Here is a 24,734-nt window from a genome sequence, read left to right as displayed (position 1 = left end):
CTTACTTATTGTAAAGCAAGACTCGTGACAGGTCGTGAAACCGTTGAGCGGTAAACTGATCAATAGGGTAGACACCTCTGTCCGTATCTGCACGGGGAATTCAACTCAAACCCCTCTCCTTCTGTCCCTCACCGAACCAGTGGTCCTCGACGTAGCTGGAGGCGTTGTCACAAGACATGGAAAAGCGAAAAATGTGTTTCCATTACACTTTTGCGATACACTTTTATATCGACCCTTTCTCAACCACCTTCTGAGGTGTCTGCCATTTTTGTTCTGGGACCTCTAGTCCATATTTGGAACAGATGTTAGAGTACACTATTCCTGTTACCTGGTTATGCAGCTCCATGTATGTCTTGCCTGTCAGCATCTTATGTCCTGCTCTGATATGCTGCATCATCTTTGGGGCGTCTTTGCGCAGCCTGAGCCTGGGATCCTGTCTGATGTGGTCGACGGTAGCCTCTATTGATCTTGTGTTTAGGGCCTGTTCTTGTGTTGCCATGATTAGTGCCTCCGTGTCCGTCCAGCCTTTTCCAGCCACTCTGTTTTCTTGATGTCGGCCATTTTTTCACAATTCGGCGGTGGTTTGTCTTTCCATGAAAGTCCATCTGGCTCCTTCTTATCACTGGGCTTATATTGCCTTTTGTGTACATCCTCAGGATTCTGGACTTGCGGTAAACTATTTCGACAACTGCCTTTGAATGAATTGTTTTAAATGTAACGAGACATTATGGACTGCCTGTAGATATGAAATATTGCTTTGATCAGATCACATTTTGCAATCAACATATGTAGAAATCCAAGTTCCAAAATGTTCGCAATGCAGTTTTTTGAAACTGGACAAGTGATAGTACATAGTTTGTGTTTGGTGTCATGATGTTAAAAAACAAGCATGACGATGAGGTCTCCCAACATACACATTTTCCCAATTATTTCAGGAACTTGCGCATTAAGAATGTATAGCCTTTGTAGTAAACCTGAGCCATTTATGGAATCAACAGTCTGTCTGAAGACCAGTTGCTCAGTGGAAGTAGTAGCCTTAAGCTTGTGCTATTCATCAGCAACTTTGATGGTCCGGACCTGGTTTGTCAAATTAGTGAGCCGTTGTTTGAGCTTGCGCTGGGATGATTCATGATGCTCCGTTAGCTTCTTCAGTTTGAGCGCCATGACTTCCAGGCTCGTCTCGACAGCATTCACTTTTAATTCAAAGTCTTTAGCGTCGGTAGCTGCGACAAGCGACTCATCAATGAGGTTGTCTTTCATCAGGATGGCCCGTCCCTTGTCTTCCAGTGCATTCTTAGCATCCGGGTACTCTGTGAGCGCCTCCATCAGGTCATCCTTGGATAAGGCAAAAAGGTCGGAGTAACCTACGCTTCGGATGTTGGCCGTTCTTCGATTTCCCGCCTTACTTCCTTTAATGCCCAAAATGCTGATTTCTCCAAAGTAGGCTCCATCACTGAGCACCACGAACTGGGTGACCCCATCATCTGCCACCACTGCTAACTTCCCTTCCTTGATGATGTACATTTCCCTCCCGATGTCCCCTTTCTTACAGATGTAATCACCCGGACTAAAGACTTGGGGTTGAAGTTTGAGAACCAGCTCCACAAGCAAACCCGCTTCGCAATCTTGAAAAATTCGCACTTTCCTCAAAGTTTCCAGATGAACGTTGATGGCGATCTCAGCCTTGAGCTTATCCGGAAGGTTCTTGAGCACCTGCTTTTCGTCACATGTTTTCTGCTCAGTCCACAAGTAATCAAACCACTTGACCACTCGGGCCTCAAGATCTTTAGAAACCTTCCGGAACTGCATGTACTGCTTGATGGAGTCGATCTTGGACTGGAACTCTACTCGAGCGGTACCCATGTTGGATATCATGGCACCAACATTGCCTACAATTGTCGCAAAGATCAAAACCCCAGTGAGGAAGTCGGCCACAACAAAGAAGTACTCGATATCACGGACTGGTGGTGGTGTCTCCCCAATAGTGGTCAAGGTCAGTGTGGACCAATAGAAGCAGTATATGTACTGCCTGGTCAGACGTTGAAATTCTGCATTCTTCGTTGCTGGATAGACCCACGTGTCTGAACCGAAGCCCAGAACCTTCGAGATTGCAAAATAGATGCAAGCATTCCAGTGGATGATGATGATGATGTAAAGTACAAGATTACCGATCCGAAAGATGTTTGGGAAATTGGTGCGAGTCTCTGTTCGGTCAAAGAATTCAAAGAGCCGAGCTAACCTAAAGAGGCGATTGAACCTCCACTCGGGATTGTTCAGTCCAATTTTGATGAATACAATATCAGTGGGAATCACGGATATGATGTCCAGTCGAAACTGGCGGGTTTTCATGTACTTTTCCTTCAGAATCTTCTCATCCCGTACGAGCAGTCCCTGCTCAAGGAAACCTATGACAAAAAACATGATTATCGTCTCATGAAGGTTTTTATAAACTACAACTGCAGAAAATCAGCCGAGGCCACAAACCTGTTCTGGCTCTCACAAAACTGTCTGCAATGTAGAGTGCGTCCGAAGTGTAGTCCAACACGATCCACAATCTTGTGTTGTTATTCTGCAGCTCATTAAAGCAAGCCCTGTAGTGCACCAACATTCACAAAGACTTTCAAATTTTTCTAAAAAAAATAAATTTCAACGCTGAAACCAAAAATGTCCAGACCTGGCTACCAGCAAAATGAGATTGTAGAAGACAGGGATGGATATGGTCCATAACCAGTAGTAGTATAAATCTGTGGCAGGGTCCATGATCCACACCTCTTTTCTGAACAAAAGAATTAATCACTGTTATTGTTTAATTAGAACTTTTGATAAGTAGCTACCGTATTTTCCACACGATAAATTTTATCTTTTCATATGCTCACGTGTTGCATCTGCACAGTAGAACGTGACAATGAAGAAATTATATTAATATTCGTGGTTGTTTTTGCGCCTTTGAAACAAAGTTGGGTTGAGCGTGTCAAAATAAATCGGGCCCGTATCTGCGTGGACCGGCAAAAGGTTCATTAAATGAGATATGGTGCTTTGATCGCTTCATTGACACTTGGATAACTGGATCCAATAATAAGCTAATTTATGGTAACCTGACATCATTTCTGCAGATTGCGAATATATTTTAAAAACTTGCCCTCGCTATGTGTTGGACTTGCAACTGGAAGTTCGCATGCCTCTGTACCCTGAATGCGGGATAGGTGCGTGCATCGGCAGTCCATTCCGTTCACTTGGAAATGAAGCTAAAAATATTTCGTTCTCATTTTTCTCAATGTAGCTTTTGATTAAAGGTCATTTTCGTGAGCCAAATTCATAACAAACAAACCTAATTTAAAATCACTATTAAATACATTGACATTAAGAAGTGAGCGCACAACTTACGGTTCTTCCTTTTTCTCATCCTTTTTCTCGTCTTTCTTGTCATCTTTCTTGTCGTCTTTCTTAGGTTCTGCCTTCTCATCTTTCTTCTCATTTTTGGGTTCATCCTTCTTGTCTTTTTTGCTGTACAACAAGGCGTTCATTAAGGAGGCGCACAAGGAGACTACAATTTTTATACAATAACTCAGGTGTCCGCAGGGGGGCACTGTGACATTGCAGTTACGCTCCCTTGTCCAGTTTTAGGAAAACCACCTGCCGTACTTAACTTGAATGGATGTGGCTGTCGAATAAAGAGTACAGTGCCATCTTACCCGTCATTGTTGTTGCAGTTATTCAAATTCTGTTCAGCCAAAGGCCGCTGAAAGTGACTATAAGGACAACACGTGCATTAATTTATCACTGTACATCTTTTGTTACAAATGTAGACATTCACATACTCTTTACCATTCTATGACACTTCCTGTTTTAGTTTATTTTCAGTGGCAATCCTTGTTTCTTTCCAAATGTTCTATTATTCCATAGTTACAGAGCTCACCTGTTCTTTGTTTTACAGAAGGTCATACTGAACTCTGCAGGTCTGCTTCTATTCGAACCGGAGTGCATCATTTGAGCCAGCCTTGCAATAGAGAACAAATTTGTAAACAGTGATAATTAAGCTCTGTTTTTTTTTTTTCTCAGTCTTGCCACTTTGTTGCTACTGCTTTCTGGATGATCCTCACCTCAGTGAGACTTACCTGTAAAGTGGTCCAGTCCCTGCAAAGGAGGTCTGATTTTGGGTGTCCATCAGCCTAAGATTTTTTTTTTAAAAAGGGGGGAAGGGTACATTGACTTTCCTTCATGAGTCTGTTCTTGTGTTTCTGTCTTGTGCCTTTTCTACAGTCGTGCTGAGAGGTAAGCATTTGGTGGATTTTAAGGATTGAAACCCAAAGAACCAATTAGATTGGTCTGTTACTATTATCACTACCCTGAGAGACAATCTTTGCAAGTGAAAAATTGTTTTGGTTTTGTTTCATGAACTCTGCTCAAATCCTCTTTGCACAGATTATGGATCATTGCATCTAAAATTAGAATTTGTATAGCTGTTTATCATTCAAAAGTTATTCCTATTTTTTAAAAGCCGGTTTACAAGTGACCATAAAGACGTGTGCATGCATTTACCTGTACTTTAGTGTTGATTACGAAGGCTCAGCGTGCACTCTGCACTAATTCCATGTTTGCTCCCAGTTCTGAATGAGGATATGCTATTATATATCTGTGAAGAAAGCAAAAACAAACCAAAAAAAAGAAGACGTCCAAACTGTAGAGATCTTGTCTTGCTGTTGATTAGTCCCAATATGTTCATGTACTCTGTCACTTCCAAACCAAGGTTGTGGGGAGGAGGGAGGAGACTGCCAAGAGAAAAAAAGATCACAAGTAGAAGACATACTGCATCACTCCGATGTTTTTGGAATAAATCTGTTATCTCAAAGGATAAAAATACATAAAATGTTGTGTCGTTGTTGTTTTTAATTATTTTCTGACTTTCGCTTTTACTTTATATTCAAATATCGTCTGTTTTCTCATAGTTGGACAACACTCACCGTTGTTCCCAAATTCTTATTTAGCCATCATAGATTTGGAAAGAGTCAACATCAACACGCAATTATTAGATCAACAGTAGTGACTTTTGTCCGAGCTGCCCATTTATTTATATCCCTTCCAGTCTGGGCAAAGCCTCTTACTGTGTGTTGGCCAAAATGACTCGGCTGTAAGGGCAATCCTCCGACAGTTTGAGCTAATCTCAGCATGGCTACTTACACCCTCCCCTTCAGCTTCACTAAACCTCTGAAGACATGGAACAAATGTGAGATACTGTACTGTATGTATCCTAGTGGTTATTATTCATATTACTGTAGTTGATATTTAGCAATAACAAGAATCACTGTTCTGTTCCCAAGCAAGGAATTTTGAAATTTTAGACAAACAGACAGGTAGGTAAGTAGCTAGCTAACTCGCTAGCTGGCTTGCTCGATCATTAATCGATCGATAGATAGAAGTGTGCACACTTGTCCAATCACATTTTTTCATTCATTTATTTTTTTATCCATCCATCCACACATCGATCCGTTTTCTACTTCAACCACAGAGTCCACCCCAGAATCCCTGCATGCTGCCTCCTCAAGGGAAGGTGTGTTCGGTGGAATTGATGGGGTCTTATTCTCTATTATTATTATTATAAATATTCTCTCCAGGACCTAATGGCATCTTTTACTTTGGTACAAAAATTGCACTGTTCGGACGCAAGACAAAAATCATCTGGATCCAGTTACGTTTTTAAAGTGGACTACACAGCTACTTAAACAATGTGTCTAAATCCGGATGATTTTATTGTGGCAGACGAAATCAAATTTAGTTAGTTCAACACAGCATTCTTTTCAGTGTACTTTAGTCACCTCTGATGATTTGCCATGTTCAACCTGCACTGTAGCTCCATGCAATGAGTCATTATTTACCACAGAAAAAAAGGCAAAGGGGACACATCACACCTCACATCACATGTATATTCTATGGTGTCACCTTTAGCTCCCAGAGGAGGTGGATGGGTTGGAACATGCCCGCTTTGTTAGGCTGATTATCACAAGCCTCTTGTGCATTCAGTCAGCAGTATTTCATGGCAGTATCATCAGCAGGATGCTGAGAAAAAAAAATAACCAACATATCTTTGGCCATTTTGAGGATTCAAGGCTTAAATTGTAAATGTGTGCTTTTATAAAGAGTCAGACATTTTCTTGATGAGAAGCATCACTCACACACCAATTCCCACTTCATCTGACTGTAGCTGACAGGAACAACAGTGTTACTGCAACTGGCAAGGGTGTCTGATTTTTGCTGTTCGATGTTGCCGTGAAAAAGTTTGAAACCTTTGGTAGTTTTGATTTATTTTTTAATGGTTTGACTTTATCTCACCTTCTCCTCATCTTCACCCCAGCTTAAACTTCCTCACAATGCGCCAACAATTTTGTTGCTCTCTTTCACTACCCTCTTCGTGAATCAAGTCTGCACGTGCACAGTAAGAACGGAGAGGGGATCTTTTGAAACAATCATCATAGATTAAGCATTTTGGGGTGTTTTTAAACATGTAAAGTATCACTGAAATGTATATTAAAAAAATCAATAAATAGTTTATTTTGGACAGAACAAACCAAAAAGTTGGGTCAAATTGACCCACGTAGCGGGATGCTTTTTTTTTTTTTTTTTTTTTTTTTTTTACCCAACCGTCTTTAAACTGTATATGTGGCAGGAGCTCCTCGAGTTGCAAGTGTCCCAACATCCCAAATTTGCAGGTTTTACGTTTGATTTTGCTTCTATTTATGGTCTACAATTGTTTTGTGACTAAAATCTTTTTAGCCATCAAGAGACAGAGGGAAAAAAGTGAGCATCATGAGTCAATAGAAATTTATCATTTGTTTGCTGGGACCATTTGTGGACCTAATGTAAGTCCTCTTTTCTATTTTTCATATTTTTTTTCAAGTTTTCAACAATAATGACATGTCACTCAAAGAGACGCCACCCCGTCACTCACATTATCAGAAAAGGACGAATTAATAATGACACATTTTTAATTTTTATTCATTCTTGTCCAGTTAGCATAGCAGCTAACACAGCTAGCAAGTACTCTTGAAAAAAAGAGGTGCAACCTTGTTACAATAATTACAGTACGAGTAAAATTAAAATAGTATTCGGATTAAATTTTAATTTATTTTATTTAATGATAAGGGATTTATTCATCACTATTTTTGTTATACTTTGTACATGTTTTTGAGGTACCTTTCAGCAAAATCACGTGACAAAAAAATGCTCGTTTTTGTCCTGTACGAGGAAGTACTGGACTGAATAAAGTACCCGGTGAATGTTATTCACGGGATATTACTGCCCTCTTGTGGTCAGATGTGGTAACAAGGATGTGCAGTCTGAACAAAAAAAAAAAAAATTACGGAGGAATTAAACTATTCAAAACAAAACAAAAACTGCACAGTGAATATAAAACTTTGCCAAAATTGAGAGAAGGGTGATAACATAAGACTTAATATAAAGCCATTTCATCCAAATGAAATCCCCCAAAAAGAAATGTATTTCCATTGTGGGTTCATTTTTAGATAATTCAATTTGGATAAAATTAGTTAAAAAAAGTTATTCCAAAGGATATTTGTGTAAGTACAGTCCCAAAACAAATGGGATATTGCTTCCTCTTCATTAGAAGAAAAGCATGCATTGAGTCAATGTTAATATTATATTTTGGCAGCTTAATTTTTACACCGTAATAGCTATGAAGTATTTTGAAAGAAACCCCTCTCAATATGTTTATCTTTTTAATATTTTCTTGGCAAAAGCCAATTACATTTCCACTTCATATAAATTATTAGAGTTCAAAAAACTCTGCTGCAGGTTTGGAAACAATATTCCTTTGGAAAAGTCCCTTACACAACAATTTGAGGCTTCATCACTTAAAGTGAGGATAAACTATTGTAGTCTTTGCACTCTCATAGCCTGCAGGAGGGGCCAGTAAAAAAAAAAACTTAGTGTGCTGTATTATAATTACACAAAATATGTGAAATAATAAATACCAGATGGGTTTTTTTGGACTATAGCCTCCATTTTCAAAGGGTGGAACGAAAATGTTTGTGTTTCCCTACTTCAATAATCGATGCAGCACTGCTTCTTGCCTCTTTCAAGTACAACTACCACCTTTGACTCCTCCCTTTTTTTCTTGATGCCCATGGGGAGGTAAGGATTTTTAGAGCTGGGAAAAAAAGTATTTTTTATTTTTTTAAATCAGGTGACCTAGTCAGTGCATGCGGCTTCCCAATAGCGCTGATGGAAAAATTGTGCCCCGCCTCTCACCCCAACAAGCATTTAGGTTACCCATCCCTGGTGTAACCTGCACCGACAGTCGATGTACTTCATTCAGGGGCAAGTAAGCATGTGTTCAATATAGCATCAAACATAGGACAAAGCACAAGAAAGAGGAGTATTAGGATTTTATTCGTTTCTATCTTAGATTAAATGGCAAAGGGTGCATGAAATGACGGTAGGTTGTACAAGTTCAAGTGTTTCAGATATGATCCTACACACTAAATTGCCAAAATGGTTCGTCACCTAAAAGCCGCAAGAGCTCATTGAGGTTCATTTTCCCTCTTTTCTTTACTTTTAATTTGAAATGGATGAACGTTGTGACCATCGCAGTAGTCAAGCGCCCTGGTTCCGCAGACATTCATCGCCCAAGACGCCCCTCACCTTTCTAGAGTGAGCCACGAAAAGGTTGCAAGGCAAACAAATGTTGACCCTTTCACAGATCATCACTTTGGTATTGCATGTATACATTAACAATATTTTTGCACAGAAACAAAATGTACAACTGTATAAATATACAATTCATCCACCATGTTTGATGGCTAAAAACATTCAGAGGACATGCATCGCGATATTGCGACAGAGTCCAAAGGAGAAGATAAAGCCTAGTCAGCGTCGTGTCTTACCCACGAGCTGGAAAACACACACAAAAAAAAAGATCAATTAAAAAGGCATTGAATAAAATCTCTTCACACTTTAAGTGATTTAAGCACAAAACGAAGGCAAAGTAAAACAAGGCCCCCATGATTAAAGATTTTAAAAAAAGAAGAAGAAGAAGAAGAAGAAGAAGGAGGAGGAAAGAAGTTCCTGGAGTGCAGCCTTTTTCATTTAAGATCAGAAGAGTGGTCCGAGCCAATCAATCACTATGGGCCGTGGGACATCACGCTGGAAAAATGAAGGAAAAGCGAGGTACCGAGGCAGTGATATGACAAGGAGGAGGAGGAGGTAATGGTCAAGGTGGGAAGGGGGGATGGAACAGATGGTGGTCCACTGGTACACCTGTGAATGAACAATGGCCCCAAATTGCTTGTGGGGAAAATGTCACTTACAGCAGAATAAATATGCTCGCGTGGCCTAACAGCTACTTTTTTTTTCCACCCCACTAAAATTGTGCGCCAATGCTAACCGGAAGCAAGTGTGATCGACTTACCCCCCGCCCCCCAAACCCCGACTATTTGTCTACTTCATGTCAGGGGGTTGAAATGGGGAAGGGAGTAGGGGAGGGGGGGCGGCAACGGGAAAGTGCTCTACTGTTCCGGTGGCGGTCATAAACCGTTGACCGAGATCTTGATATCAAAGCGTCCCTGGTAGCGGTCCTTGTCACTGTAGGATATGTTGTCGCCGTAAACTTTGCACTCGATGCGCAGCTCTTCGTTCCTGGTCAGGTTGGTGAAGTGCAGCGCCACCAGCGGCTGCAGGTAGTGCGGGTGAAGCAGCTTGCCGTAGTACGGGTAGTACTGCAGCGGGAAGCCGCCGCCGATGCCATAGTATTTGATCTCGCCGATTTTGCCGGCGTCTTCCTCTCGCTGCCGTGGAAAAAGCACCGACGAGAACGAGTCATCATGGAGATAATCGATACTTTATCATCCATCAAGTCACAGCAGAAATACTCACACAAAGAGACTAGAATACAAATGACTAACCCAAGTGCGAGCAAATACAAGAGCAGAATTGAGACAGAATTCTAGGAATTGGAATCTAAAGGAGAAAAAAAGATTGCGATGATGCGTGTTGGGAAGTAATTCATACGTTGGTACCTTCACTGACGAGTTCCCCGACGAATGAGCTTTTGGAGTCATGAGCCATCGCTTGGTCAGTTTTTGACTTTGTGTTGCAAACAAAAATTGGACTTGGAACACATATCTTTTTTTTCCCCCGAACTATCATGTCTATTCTGCCTTCCCTAAGCATGGCGTTTATAGTTTGGCACATAGCAAAGTGTGCTTGCCTCAAGGTGTTTGTTACCACTCCCAGTTGAAGGTTATTTTCAAAGTAATTCTAAAACAAAAAGAGTTACCTGTCGTGTATAAACCACATAACGTTGTCTTATGAAAGTCCCCGAGCTTTACGCTAACGTATAATGCAAACCGCCACAGCATAACGAACGAATTATGCCCGGATGTCAACGTGTAATTACGGTAGAGTGCAAACTGGAAAGCACATTTTCAACAGCGACGTAGAATAACACACTCAACGCTGTTAATATGCATCATATGTATGCAGAGAAGTCCAAATGCAGTTTGAAACACGAAAGGAATGACAGACTTCAAAATAACGAACGCACGTGTAAGGATCATACTCACATCCTGCAGTCACGTTCGAACAAAGGGCGCAGGTTGAGAGGTATGAATATGGACAATATAATACCATATACGGTACGCATGTTAAAATGTATAAGGTTACAGGCAGGAACATTTGGGTTGAGGCTTTGAGTGGCAAGTACCTTATTGGTGCAGTAGATGGGGATCAAATTGGGCTGCACCTTGGGTTGAGCTTCTTCAGGAATGGTTTCATTTGAGATGGGAGTCTGAACACAAAAAGAAAAGATGCTTCATCGCATCATTCACCATATGCGACCAAAAGAGGTTATGATTATGATTATATTTCTTTTAAGACACGTTTTTGGGACCCACACAAGCCGAATCAGGATGTATTTTTCAATCAACGGGTCCTGTGCAAGTTAATCTACCGTATTTTCCACATTAAAAGGCGCAGTGGATTATGAGGCACCTTCAATGAATGGCCTATTTTGTAATTTTTTTCATATATTGGATGCGCCGCATGATAAGACACAATCTACAATGCATCCACTAGATGGAGCTACGCTCAAGGAAATGCCAACAACACTACACACTGATTTATATAGCGACGATCAGATGTCAGTAAGACTTATTTAATAAAGTAGCGACACAGTTTACTTAACCAACAGCAAGTTATAACATTGACTCGTTAACGTCGAACTCTCTTGCCGCTGCTCTATTTCCGTGTTCAACTGCGAAACCGATCGCATTAAGTTTGAACTCTGCGTTGTAAGCATGTCTCTAGCAAGGAGCCATTTTGGAGTTGAAATATTACCGTAATGACCATACACAAGGCGCATCGGATTTTAAGGCGCGCTGTGAGCTTTTAAGGAAGAAGAAGGCTTTTAGGTCCGCCTTTTAGTGCGGAAAATACAGTGTCTATATATGTTTTTTTTTATTTAACATGTCCCGATCTTTATGCCTTTGAAATAAATCTCATTAGAACAAGTTTTATTTGCTGTGCTCTGAATGATCTGGAAGAAATTCCCATTCGTTTTTTTCGTAGGGCTGGCCACTTCACATTCCAGTAATCGCTTGCATACTTGCAGTTCACTATTCACAAATTCAACTATTAGCATTTTTTTTGTTGCTCTTTCTGAAATTACCTAAAATGCAAAGGTGATGGCCCCCCGACCCCCCAAAAAAGTATTATGATGTCGAGTAAGTACAGTGTTTAACTGCATATTTATGCATTCATTCATTTTCAGATTTTTTTATCCATCCTATTTTTAAATGCATATCTCATGGCTTCTCAGTATCAAGGAAGTAACCATGCAGAAGTGAGTTGAGGAGCTTCATTGACAAAAGTCGTGGTTTGTTGCCAACTTGTGGCATTTTGTGCCAAGGAACTATGTTGAGGCCAGCTGAGTAGCTTCATTTCGAAAGAAGTAATATTTTACCAGATCTTGTGGCATTTGGGGCTGAGGAACTATGTCGAAGGGAGCTGAGAGGCTCCATTCACTCTAACGTAGTGCACAGTTTTAGAATAATCAAGAATTGAAAGACTTGACTCACCCGGGGACGGAAGTTCACAATCCGATTGAGCTTGACGACGATGCAAGGTTGGCCTTTGTCAAAGCCGAATTCTTTGTCTTTCTCATCCAGGCCGGAGCAGGGGCCCAGCAGGCTCCTGGAGAAGCGGCATGCCCTCCTGACGCCCGTATCGCTCTCCAAGTCGCCACGGTTCTTGTAGCCCATCGGCTCATCTAAAGAGGACACAGAGTGCGTATTTAACACAGACTGGCTTGACTTTATTTTTTTTTTTTTTTTAAGGGGATGAATGGACGTACCTCCACAGTCCTCAAATTTCATCTGGTCGAGTTGCTTGTCGTCGTCATACTTGGCCAGGAAGTCCCTCAAGGCCTTGGTGTAAGGCAAATAGGTTTCCACGTCTCTTGGGTTAAAGGACATTTCGGATTTGTCAGATCGCGGGGTGTGCGTGAGGCCTGCGGGTACAAAACACACAGTTCGGACTCGAATTAGCCACGTGATTTTTCGCATTGTTGTTGAATTGCACCATCACCGGGTGGTGCGTTTATTTTGAGTTTATGAACGTTAGTCATTACCTCGCATACTTGCAGTTTACTAATCACCAATTCTATTTGCATTTTTTTTGTCTGTGGAACCTATCAACACCTCCTTGTGCTTTTTTGTGCTCTTTTTGACGCCAGTAAACGGCACTGTGGGGGAATCAATAGACAGAGACTTGTCCGTGTATTTCCAGGTCATGCCACTGCTGTACCGGACAAGAGCAGGTTCACCTGGCGGCCATTTTGGCGGTGCCGACCGTCCCGTCAAAAGGTAGGCACTTGGCCCAAAAGGAGCCCGTCATATCGACTTATCCATATCGATTTTACTGAAGTTAGTTCTTATCAAGGTAGTACTGTGCGCGTTTCGCAAACATGCTATTTTTTGGTTGAGTAAAAACAGTCGTACGGTAAACAAGCCCATTTCGATAGAATCCAATTGTAACGTAGATGGAAAAAGAAACGCATTAACCTTGCGGCCGAGGCGACGAGCTTGCTTGCTTGCTTATTATCCCCCCCCCCCCCCCTCACTCCACCAAGCCCCAGCGAGTTACGTTTGTAACTTTTCAAACAGTTTGAAGCATCTTTATACTTATATTTTTGATATCTTGATAATCATTTTGTATTGGGGATTTTTAAGCCATGAAAAAGAGTATGAGGCAATTTTGTACTGTATTTGGTATTTTTAGGCCATGAGAAAAAAAAAATCAAAAGGACATTTTGCTCTAATGGACGACACCTTCCCTCAGTTGATCCAATAAATCGAGGTTCCGCTGTATTTTGTGCTGTTTTGTATTGCTTCTTTTCTTTTATCACTCGCCAGTCCGTATGGCAAAGCTTTCCGTTAGCATTCTGATAACCAAGAGGAGAGAGCGACATCATGCGGTTTGTCGCACTGTGTCATGGTACGCATGGAATTTTAACTGCAAGCATGAATTGGGAGGGACCGGATGTTGCTGACAATCCAATCAACTGATGTAAGACGAAGAAAGCGTCTTTTGTTGTCGTGTTTCTACAGTAACTATACAACAGTGTCCGCTCTGAACGTCCAGCGCAGCTTTGCAGGATAATTGAAAAGCTTCCTTGTCACAGGGTGACATGCTGCGGGATGAAGACAAAACTTTCATTTTAGTTATAAATTCCCAGATTTGCTTTTAGTGTTGATCCGGCGTCATTAGTTTCCATGTTGAAGCCCTGCCTCGAGGGCGCATTTGTTTTGGAAACTATCACTCCATGGAGATGCGCCTCGATGAACTGGACAGATGCAACCCATGTGTGCAACTGCGCTGTCTATTCTAGTTGCTATTGTGATGTTTTGGAGGTGAAACCAAGCTCGTTCTTTACAAATGCACAAGTGCCCACCGGACGACTGATTTAGCATTGAATTACATAATAGCATTAGGGACCATTGTCTTACAACATTACCTTGTAAAGCGAATGCCTTACACGTTATTTTAATTTGCAAACAAAACAAAACAAAATAACAGTAAAATGCACCACAAGTGTGGGTTAATTCACATGTGAAGAAGACTCTCTGGAATTTCCACCAACTAAATTTAGCTGCTCCCTGACACTCAAAGATCAGTCGTGATGCGTCACTGAAAAACATACTTCGGAATATGTAAATGACTCATTTTGTATTAGCCAGGACTTGGGCGGCATCTTAGAGCGCTATAGAAAGAGCTCAAGAGATATGGACACCGGTGAGCTTTACAGCAAACAGCTGAAGATAGTTTTCCGGACATCAGGTGACTAATGCCAACATTCATTTGTTTATGTCGCCATCCTGGCAGGATAGTAGCGAGATTGGCAGGCAAAGGATTTACAATGGAGAGCAGTGACAATATTCGTGTTTGTCAGCCAACATCCCATCCAAGTGAACGGACCTCTCACGTGAGCGACCGAATGACCAAATAATTTCAAATGGGTTACTTTCTGTACTTGCGCCAAAAAACAACAATTTAGTTTGTGTCAGAGCTTTTCTTGTCACAAAGAAATGTTCATGTTCAATGTTCAAAATTTGATGACGACAAGAAAAATGGTCTCTCTTTCCATCATTAAATGAACCCTCAAAAAAAGAAAAACATTGCAAACTGTTCAGTGATATTCAGGCTTTCGGCTTTGATTCAGTCGACCTTGTGTTGCTGTTTCTGGTGTGCGTGCTTTGGCCACTGGGGGCAGTACAGCATAATGCACAGAAAATTGATGCCGAAGCATGAACAATACCGTTAACTATGTTGCAGTATATTACAGTGAAACTCCTCTAACAACGAAATCATGTTTGCAGCAAGACATTTTTCACAACAGGGGACTTTTCACTGTAGCAAATTTTATCTCAGATGTAAACACGAACACACACAAAAAACGTCTATGTGAACTTTTGCAGAGATCCGAGACAACCGGGAGATCCTGACCAAGTTCCACCCGCAGTTCTGGTGGGAGCTTTTTATTCCAATAGTGCATAAGTATGAGCATACACTTATTTGACACTTCATATAGCCAGCGTAGAAAGAAAAAAAAGGGAAAGAAATTGCAAAATTTATGATCAGCATTTCACTGACATCAGTTTTTTGCATAATGTATTTTATTTTGCTTCCTCCTTCTTTCATTTTTATTACTTTTATCCTGTCTTCCAGCATTACAGCTTTTCTTAACTCCTTGGTATGCAAAGGTCCGTTTTGTAGCCATTTTAGCAATGAAACTAACAATAACAAATACTTCTTGTACTAGTGCACATGTGTAAACCAGTGTGGTGGTTGCTGTTGCCGTTTCCGAACGAAGCAGTAGAGGCCGCTGTGGCATGCTGAGGTTGGATCATTAGACTTTTGCGGAAGGCTTGTTTTCCTTGTAGTGAACCTCATTGTGAGGCAAGAGCAGGGAAAAAGATTTCGTATAACGGAACAGGAGGACCTTGCGTTGTAGGGGGAGCAGAAAAGTGGGAATAACTTTCATGCATGACATTTTTTTTCACACCAGGGGGTATTTTCGCCCATGTAGGTTTCGTTGTAGAGGAGTTTCACTGTAGTCATTTTTCACAGAGGGGAAAGGATGTATCAATGTGATTATTGTTAGAGACTCTGATCACGTGGCTGCAGTGTTGTTAAAATTTGTTTACATGTTTACAACCACTGCGCTACCAATGCGAGTGTCGTTAGCCCATGTATGGTGTTTTGTATTATTATGCAAGCTTGTGGACTTTCGTAAAATTTGTGGTTGGGTGAGATGCAATTCCTTTAGTTTGATAGTAATGGCAGTACAGTAATTGCACACAGCACACTCTGGGAGGTCAGAATAGTTCTTCGCAGACTTCACGTCAAGGTACCGCTGCACTCTCCAGCGGCCCTGAGCAAACAGAACACAGACTTACCGGGAGGTGCAACTCGATCCTGCCATGTGGGCTTGTAGTTGCTCAGGGTGAGCAGCATGGCCTGGATGGTGCCGATGAAGATTCCGGCCAAGCAGCCGTAGAAGATGACGTAGAAGACGATGATTTTGACTGTGGGAGGGATGAGGGAGGGCGGGGGTCACAGCGACAAAAACCACAACTTTACAGCGAACACTGAAAAAAATACACTCATCCCCAAAAAATAAACCAACAAATGTCATCTTCACCCTGTTTCAATATTAAATTAACAACAGGCTTTGGTATTTGAATTATTTGCATGCTTCTAATCCACAAGCAGCCCCTCTAGGCAACAAACTCGTCAGGCAAGAATGAATTTAACCCACTTCTGTTCGCCGCAATCGGTTACCTCGCTGAAACAAATGCTCAAGGAAATCTAAAACCATACAACAGCGGTGGCTGTCGTCTATACAGATTCGACAGTATTCAACTGTGAAGTCTGAGAGTGGAAAATAAAACGGTTATGCTGACGCAGGCACGTGGGTCCTTGTCATCCCTCACGTGAGGGACTGCAGGTGAACAAAAAAAGAAAAAAAATGGTATCTGGGAGGTCACGCTGCTGCTAGCTGACTTCGACATGAGGCTGCAGGGAAGGAGCAATGTCAAAAAGGGCAAGGCAGTCAAGACCGCATTAATAAATTACGTATTACTTCTTTGATGACTGTTTCACGATTCCTCGGGTGGGCTTATCTCAAATGAGCTGCAGCATTGAGATACAGTAACCAGAAACGCATACATTCTGCAACGTCCAATGTTTCGTGAGGTTATGTACAGTGATGTAGAGCTGAACTGCATCATGCTGAATACGTTGAGATTGGTCAGAGTGGACTATGCCCCCAACCCACCCCCCAAATAAAAGACAACAATAGTATGAAAAAAATAGGCTATCGTGGCTTTTATCAGATGTATTATGATGCATAATAACTGTGCCAAATTGTGTTTTCCTTCCTGTAATATCCTGACACCCTCCCGCAGCAGTATGTGATGCTTCAGCAATTTTTTAAATATGCGTCCAGAAGGTCAAACGTGAGACATTCGCCTCCTCTTTACATACAGTGTGCTCTGCTGCACAGCACACGACTTGTGACATTGAGAGGCGCTGCAAGGACATGCGCACTGGCGCCTCACGAGAAACTCGAGAAGGTCGAAGCCTTAGTTAATCAGTGGTATTGTCCGTTAAGATTACCCTGACATCTGATCGGAGGAACCCGATACGGATCGATAGTCCTTCCTCCAAGCCACACCACTTTGGAGCAAGGCCATATCACCTTGACTCACCTTGGATTGTGATGCATTTTTAACCCCTACGGGGGCCAGTTCATTCAAAAAAAAAAAAAAAAAACCCCCCCGACGTCCCGCGTTTGGAATTCTGAAGCTCTCTCTCCGTGTCTGTAAAGCACTCTGTTGCTTTCAAAATACATTTACGGATATCTCAACCATCACAGCGGCATTACCTTACGGGTCGTACGTGAACGCAACGCGGGGATATCAAACAGGTGGCAAGAAAGCACGAGGCGGTTCATACTTACACCAACTGCCTCCTGTGCGACCGAGGAGCTCTCCTTTCTCCGAATTCCACAGAAACTTCTTCCATCCGCCATCGTCGGTCTTCGGGGGCATTTTGGTTTATTTTGGGGGGGTTTTCTTTATATATATTTTTTTTAACTTCCCGTTAAGCCGGTTCCTTTCGGTTCCCGGAATCTAGACCAACTGCTAGCCCAAAGCAGAGGCACCCAGCTCGGGCTTGGTAGAAGGCAACCAAATATAAAGAGTCCGGTTGAAGAGGGGCCCGCCCCCCTCAAACGCCCCCACGCTTTACCTCCAGGAGGAGGCGGAGCGGCTGTGGCCAATCGGGAAGCGGGCGGAAAGCCTGCGTAAGATGACGTCACTCTAACGCACAGACAACCTATGGAGTCATGACATTTTTTGTGAGAAAAAAAAACTAAAAGATGTATTTAATCTCTGGTTTGTAAGAGACTTCACTTTTCCATGACGGGTGTGAAATTCAAGGTCTACCACATCAGTTTTTATGGCCTGCTAAAGCAAATAAAATGTTTGCTTCACATCCTTGCTAAATCGATTTGTTCTTTTGATTTTGGCCACTTTCCATCACTTTTTTTTTCGGTCCCAACATTTTACAGATCATAAGCACGTTTTCACTAAACCTTTCTTCATTTATACTGAACAAGTCGCACTTGCATACTTTGGTATTTCGTATCCTTTTTCAAGACAAGTTGAACAAAAATCTCTTTTTGTTCATGCATCGCTGTCTCTTTGTAAATGACTGCGTTCCAAACCAAAGCAACGTTTCCCATTCTCAATGAATGGATGTAGAATTAATTCGTTCCAGCGTTGGAAAAAAACATATTTTATTCTTTTTAAGTTGGTGTGTCGTTGAAAGTAAATACAGCAGAATTCAGAAATAAGTGATAACATACTATATCATGAAGACATGACATATTTTCTTCGCTTGCAAATCACTGAGGAACATCTCATGCCACGTTCAGACCAAACGTGAAATTCACGGTTCAGCAGCTGTAAACGAGTAAATAAACTCACCTGTTCACGACGCGACAGTTCAGCCGGTTTTGAGCATTCCGCACGGTACACAGCGGGCCGAATGCTGCGGTCAGACCAAATGCGAATTGTGCATTTCTCACTTCGTGATTATATTTCAAGTCAACGCAGTTCGTGCAAATAGGCGCGAATCTGTCCCGGGTGTATGTGCTGTCCACTAAGTATTTAATCCAGCATGCACAAACACACACATTTTTTAAATGTAATGTCATGAAGCGACTTTTTGTCGATTTACCCTTCTGAACATGGATTCTTTTTCCTTAAAGACTGTTACGTGTTGCTATGAAAATAAAAAGTACAAATGTTTCGAGTAATTGGTAAATTTCTGCATTATACTCATTAAAAATGTGAGTTTGCAAGCCAACGTTCCCCGTTTTTATATCCCAACTTTTGCTTAAAAAACATTTTAGGAAATTTTATAAATGTAGTTTATTATGTCCCTCATATTTGATGCTCCTTATTTATTCCTTGTTTTGTTTGGGGTCTTTAAATGTATTTAATATTTACATATTTACCTTAGCATTTGTTCAATTTGTTCCGATATTGTCGTAAAACTATACATTTTAATTCAGAAATAAAGTGGAGTAAAAATGTAAACAGCCAAGTGAATTGCGGATAAATGAAATTCGTGCCAAAGGAAGCATTTGAACCCGGTGACCCTACAACGGTGAAAACCTACGAGCAAGACAACATTAAAATTTAACAAGCAATAGCACTAAGCTTTAATTCAACTGGCAACCAAAATATAAACTCGTGTGAATGATTTCATCTCAAGTTTTACAAGTGTGTTACGTTCCCTTTCAATTCAGAAAAGCAAAGCAAAATCAAGAATCACCACAAAGTCACTAAATCAAACCCAGCCGGCGTTCACCGACACGCCCAGCGGGACACCTTCACATTCTTGTCTGGAAACCAGGCACTGCCGTGTGCGATCTGTGTGCTGGTGCGCGCATGTGTGAAATGGCTCAGCAATGTGCTTCGGCTGCTTGTTTAAATGTAAACATGGATGTGTAGGACAGGCCCGGCCTGGCTGGTGGTATCGACCTTTAAATATCACCTCAAGGACAAGAGCGCTTGTCTCGCCTCTGCACACAACCCTGTGCTGTAATCAATTCTTGGTGTTTCTCGTATTAGAATTGGCATTTTCAAACTATCCATCATTTATCCACCTGTGGCATATGCTGCCGTAAAAAAAAAAAAAAAACCCTTGACACAGCCAGCAGCGCTATTAAAATCACTTCCTCGCTCGTGGCTCGCCACGTAACTTTGGAGCGCCGTTGCAAAAATTGCCGCCAGGCAAGATGTCCCCTCGCTCGCCGTGACAAGTTTAATGACAACGCCAAACTTTTAGAGCGGGCGTTTGCGCAAAAGCCAGGGAAAGTCTCCCTCCCCACAGCGCTCAAACGCATATACGATTTACGCTTCGGGTTGTTGAGCATCAAAAACTTTCTTCTCGAAACAACCTGAAGTCTTCAAAGCATCTGCTGAACCAAGCTTTTGCCGATGAAGTGCAGCCTATTGTGAATTTCTGTGGCTTTTCACGAAGGCTTGCTCACGAAGTTCCGTTTTTCAGCAGGTCCGGGTAGCAGTAGTTTGTCAATCACAGATCTCGGGTTTGAGAAGCTTACCACGGAAAGCCTCGATTGTACTTCGCGTTGGATCAGCGTGACAGCCATAAGTCCTCTCTAGCTCAGAAAAAAAAATCTTGCCTGGTGGCAGGTTTATTATTTTTTTTCAATGTCACACCAAGGTCAGGTGGCCAACCGTGGTCAAGAGAATGCGGCGCTTACAAAAAGTGCAAAGCCGAAGCTGACGTCCGGCCGGGTGAGACATGGAAAAAAAATAAAACCAAAGTGTGTACGATGACTTTTGGCACAACGCTGGAAAGTTATCGTCATCGAGGACCAAGGACACAATTAGTAAAGGTGGATGGAAAGCATATCTCCTACACTTTGGAGGGCTCAGACGAGACCACCGGAAACCACCCGACGGGATATCGTTCCAATCACCTTGACTCCGTGTCCCTTTGCCCTTCAAAATAAGGCACGCTGGACGGCTAGATGGCTGCATTGGGACCCACGCGCATGGACACAACGAATACAACTTTGTATACTTTGTACATGTTTGAGGCTTTTTAATCCAAAGAAGGAAAAGAAAATGTCAACATTTCCACTCTTCCTTGGTGTTCTTGAAAGGGAAAACTGGAAAGATCTGAAGTGAGTGGAACCAGCAATGATAAGCAGCCAACTACCAGCTTTTCTCTGCTTGTGTTCATAATAAACATGCATTGTGTGAGGGTTTGTGCGTAAGCGTGTCCTTTGGGTGTTGCGGGTGGGGGGATGGAATCATGCCACACAGGCGCAAGCGAGCAACTTGGTGAGTTTGAGGCCTACATGCCAAATGGTACTCAAAGGCATCATAATTAAACCATGTCAGCCTGTTTTTTGTCATTTCTTTTTCTTTTTATTTACATACATAGAGTAGAGGCAGCAGTGAGTTCTACTGGATGTGACGTAATACAGTTGAACCTCTGACTGAATGTTTTCACAGATGAAATAGAAACGCATAGTTGTTTTGTCCCATGGCTTATGAAGTATTTTTTTTTCTTCATATACACGTATTTTAATTGACATGTTTATACTTGGGCGGGCAGTAGGTGGGGGACACCCTGAACCGATTACCAGCCAATCGCAGGGCACACACAGATGAACAACCATCTACGCTCATACTCACACCGAGGGACAATTTAGAGTGTTCAATCAGCCTGCCATGCATGTACCCGGAGAAAACCCACGCAGGCCCGGGAAGAACATGCAAACTCCACACAGGGAGGCCGGAGCTGGAACTGAACCCGGTACCTCTGCACTGTGAGGTCGATGCGCTAACCACTCGACCACCGGGCCACCCTCAAGTGGATTATGTGATGCTTGTTGATTGATTTTACCAGAGCGCTGCACTCTCATTGCCTTTGGACGAGTTCTTGCCATCTGTGGGAATGTACTCAAAGTGCTCAAGGGGCTTCATTTGCCATCAAGTGAGACTCTTTATTTTATCCGACTTTACCTGACTCCACTCTTGAGATCCGTAACAGAACCTTTTTGTCCATCAAGTCCTTCAGCGGTCCCCTACCAAGCTATCCGAAGATGTCAGCTGTCAGTGTGCACAGATAATAGATTTATTATGTACTTTTTGGCTGGACCATACTGATGGCATACCATAACAAAATGTCCATTGTCTTTTCGCCAGCCAAGGCCACCACATAATGCGAGAGGTCAATTATTGACAAGTTCATTCTGACAAGCTGAAATGCCCCCTCTCAAAGGAACTTAGTTAATGTGTAGAGTTTCAAAGGAATGTCTGGCTGCATGTCACTTCTTCAACCTTGCACTAAAAAAAGCGCCAAACATTGAAAACAAACACGAACGGCAATGGTGTTTCCAGTGATTGACAAATAGCACCATCGAGGGGAAAAAGCGATCACGATGATTTGAGGGCGGAGGCTCAAAAGCCGTAACTTCCTGTTTGCTAACTCGACTCCAAAAATGGGAGCAAGGCGTCATCTTTGTTTGTATGAAAATTAGCCTCCACACCACCCTGTGTGCGGATTACTTTCACAATTGTGGCAAAACAACAAACAATACACACACAAAAAGAAACATTTTGTGATTTATTGACTGGAGACTCGAAATTGACCATCGGGGTGAAAACTACTCAACCAAGGTTAAGAACCACTTTTCTGGAGGCACTGTTCAGATGAAATTAAATTGGCAGCATGTAGAGGCTGAAATCTGATTGGTCAGAAAAAAAAATCCAACATCCACATATTGGAAGGAGTGAAGTCAAGAGATTGTCTGGGCCATCAGTGAATGCAATCCTGGGTCTGACTCTCCACCACTACGTTGTAGTAAAATGAAAGGAATTGTTATGAAAAAACCAACAGAAGATAAAATAAGGCCAAACAACAAATGATTATTTCTATTTTTTTTTTTAGCTTCTGCAAATAGGCGTTGAATCAAAATGTCACTTTTTGGATTTTAAACAATGAATCTAAATTAAAAGTCGCTGCAGTCGTTCCGATGAATGACCCCGGTGTCCTTAGGCGGAATAAAGAGCGGCCGCATTAAACATTCACTGTTCTTCCTTCCGTGTTGGAAGTGCTCGCAAGTGAGCAGAACTCCTTGAATCTCGACTGGCTCACGCTGCTGGGGTTGAAACGGACGCTGTTGCGAAACATTTGGTTACAAATTAATCGACATCTCACTCACATTTAGCTGCCACTTACACCAGTCCAAAGTTTAGCCCTCAATCCTTCCAATAATTCATGTGATGGTTAATATTTGAGAGAGATAGATGAGCCGAGCCACTGAAGTAAGTCTACTCCAGCACTTCTCAACTGGACACATTTTGAGTGTTACGTCGCCCCATAGTAGTGGTTATGAAACTTCGAAACAAAGAGGAAACAACCTTATCAAGGAAACGGTTCAGCATTTTAGGACACTTGGACGGTCGGCAGTATTGTCACAACATCCCCGTTTTGCTCGCGCCACAGACCCTGTCCGGTCAATTCAGAGATTTGTTTCGGAATACATGATACGTGTTTGGGGATAATTGCCGAAAACATATGGCGAAAAAAAGCCAGAGAGCTGTACTGATTTGTGAGGATATGGCGTTGAACTGTTTTCACCATTTCAGGCTTCCTGATTTTCTTTTAGGGCGTGGCTAAAATGGCGCCCAGTGACACACTGAGGTCTCGGGCACGTACCGCCTATCCCCCCATGACTGTACAGTACATAAAAACTTGTGTGCATTTATTCACCATCGATTGCGAGTTATTACAAGGTCCATTTCTAGCAGTAAAGTGACAGCATGTTCACACTGCAGCTCAATTCCAATTTTCTTTTTTTTTTTTTTTCAATTTCGGGTAGACTTGGGAGACGACTGATAATCGTCTGTCAATCTGCAAAGTACCCCAAAATGTAACGTTCTTGGATGGCATAATTTACGACACGGCTTGATGTTGTTTAAATTCCCAAGCAAGGAGGTGACGCCCCGGACGATCCCGCTTTCTGATAGCGGGCGAAGAGGTTCCCCCGGAAGCCTGTTAGCTTGCTCTACCTGGTGGCTAGCCGCCTTATTTCACGCCTTGGAAAGCCCCGCAATGACGCAGTGGGTTATACAATTCCAGCCATCATTTTTTAGTGTGGCGCGTCTGCTGAATGCGTGAAAACACGCAGAGACATTAACCTGATTCTTCATAACTTCAAAGCCTCGTTTTAAACATTGGGAGAGTTTTTCAATCGGTCAAACTTCTCAGGGTTGTTCACAACACTCCTCCGTGTGGTGTGTCAAATTTCCAAGACATTTATTTTCTCTTGACAGATACTTTAAAGTGTACCATTTACAAAGCTGTCTAATATGTCAATGAGAAGGATTTTTTTTTCTGACTTTATTTTAATCTCTTGTTCTATGGTCCAACGTGACCATACAATAACGTCTACGGAAAGGTAGACCAAGGGACAATGGAGGCCCAATGCCCTTGTTGCTCAAGGTCATATGGCTCGCCCCCTGTGACCGCAGCAATATAAGTCACACAACCATTAACAGATTGTTTGACTGGTGCGGGAATATTATGCTGTAAATCAGGCTTGTGTGTCCGACGCGATCAAGAAAATATGATCCGACTCTTCAGTGTGTCGCCTTTACCGAGTCTGAGAGAAAAAAGCTTGGATGGAGGACAAATGGTTCAATTGTGACGACAACATTTGTGTCGTGGCTGTGGATCATGAGCCAACCGCAGTGAGTGAAAACAAAGTGTATGGGTGTGCGTGTTTTTTTTTTTTTCTCACTCGCCTGTCCTTCAAACCATGGTGGCGGCCATCGCACTGAGAGCAGCAGTCAGCCAGTCTTCATTTTTTTTTTTTTTTTTTTTTTGAGCTCTGCACCATTTCCTGTCTTCCCTCGGTGTCCAACCCCGCTTGCCCATGACAACTTCCTGCTTCCATCTGCATGACCTTGTCCTCATTGCCCCACCTGCAATTGTCTTTTGATGAGGACCTGGGCCCTCAATAGCCTCTGCGACACACATCGGTCATGTTCCCACGTGACTCCAGTAATGCAGCTTTCTCTTTGCAATTACTGTACAGTACCCCCCCCCCC

General features: G+C 42.3%; 2 protein-coding genes across 2 annotated transcripts; both read right to left on the bottom strand.

Moving 5' to 3' along the window:
- Positions 1–487: 487 nt before the first annotated feature.
- Positions 488–4,617, bottom strand: LOC109514756 (cyclic nucleotide-gated channel cone photoreceptor subunit alpha-like). Its single transcript, XM_019868119.1, has 8 exons — positions 4,540–4,617; positions 4,116–4,169; positions 3,917–3,997; positions 3,693–3,749; positions 3,385–3,504; positions 2,675–2,776; positions 2,485–2,591; positions 488–2,405 (listed from the first exon to the last, which is right to left on the bottom strand). Exons 2-8 carry the CDS (start codon positions 4,163–4,165, stop codon positions 1,048–1,050), a joined length of 1,875 nt encoding a protein of 624 aa, XP_019723678.1. The 5' UTR covers positions 4,166–4,169; positions 4,540–4,617; the 3' UTR covers positions 488–1,047.
- Positions 4,618–8,384: 3,767 nt separating this feature from the next.
- atp1b1b (ATPase Na+/K+ transporting subunit beta 1b) lies at positions 8,385–17,760 on the bottom strand. Its single transcript, XM_019868122.1, has 6 exons — positions 17,531–17,760; positions 15,966–16,094; positions 12,362–12,517; positions 12,087–12,277; positions 10,715–10,798; positions 8,385–9,797 (listed from the first exon to the last, which is right to left on the bottom strand). The coding sequence occupies exons 1-6, from the start codon at positions 17,619–17,621 to the stop codon at positions 9,537–9,539; spliced, it is 912 nt and encodes a 303-aa protein (XP_019723681.1). The 5' UTR covers positions 17,622–17,760; the 3' UTR covers positions 8,385–9,536.
- Between the last annotated feature and the right edge of the window lie 6,974 nt (positions 17,761–24,734).

Source organism: Hippocampus comes, unplaced genomic scaffold (genome assembly GCF_001891065.2).
Source record: "Hippocampus comes isolate QL1 unplaced genomic scaffold, H_comes_QL1_v1.1 scaffold157, whole genome shotgun sequence".
NCBI classification, from domain to species: domain Eukaryota; kingdom Metazoa; phylum Chordata; class Actinopteri; order Syngnathiformes; family Syngnathidae; genus Hippocampus; species Hippocampus comes.
The sequence above is the reverse complement of the archived record's forward strand: the minus strand, read 5'-3'. Positions and strand labels throughout refer to the sequence as shown.

Excerpts from the sequence above, each read along its gene's own strand:
- LOC109514756 (XM_019868119.1), bottom strand. The coding sequence starts at position 4,165 with ATGGACACCCAAAATCAGACCTCCTTTGCAGGGACTGGACCACTTTAC. Across the intron at positions 3,505-3,692 it reads AACTGCAACAACAATGACGG|CAAAAAAGACAAGAAGGATG; the intron begins GTAAGATGGCAC and ends CTTGTTGTACAG. Across the intron at positions 2,777-3,384 it reads GATGAGAAAAAGGAAGAACC|AAAAGAGGTGTGGATCATGG; the intron begins GTAAGTTGTGCG and ends TCTTTTGTTCAG.
- atp1b1b (XM_019868122.1), bottom strand. The coding sequence starts at position 17,621 with ATGCCCCCGAAGACCGACGATGGCGGATGGAAGAAGTTTCTGTGGAAT. Across the intron at positions 12,518-15,965 it reads GGATCGAGTTGCACCTCCCG|GCCTCACGCACACCCCGCGA; the intron begins GTAAGTCTGTGT and ends TTGTACCCGCAG. Across the intron at positions 10,799-12,086 it reads TTGTGAACTTCCGTCCCCGG|ACTCCCATCTCAAATGAAAC; the intron begins GTGAGTCAAGTC and ends TTTTGTGTTCAG.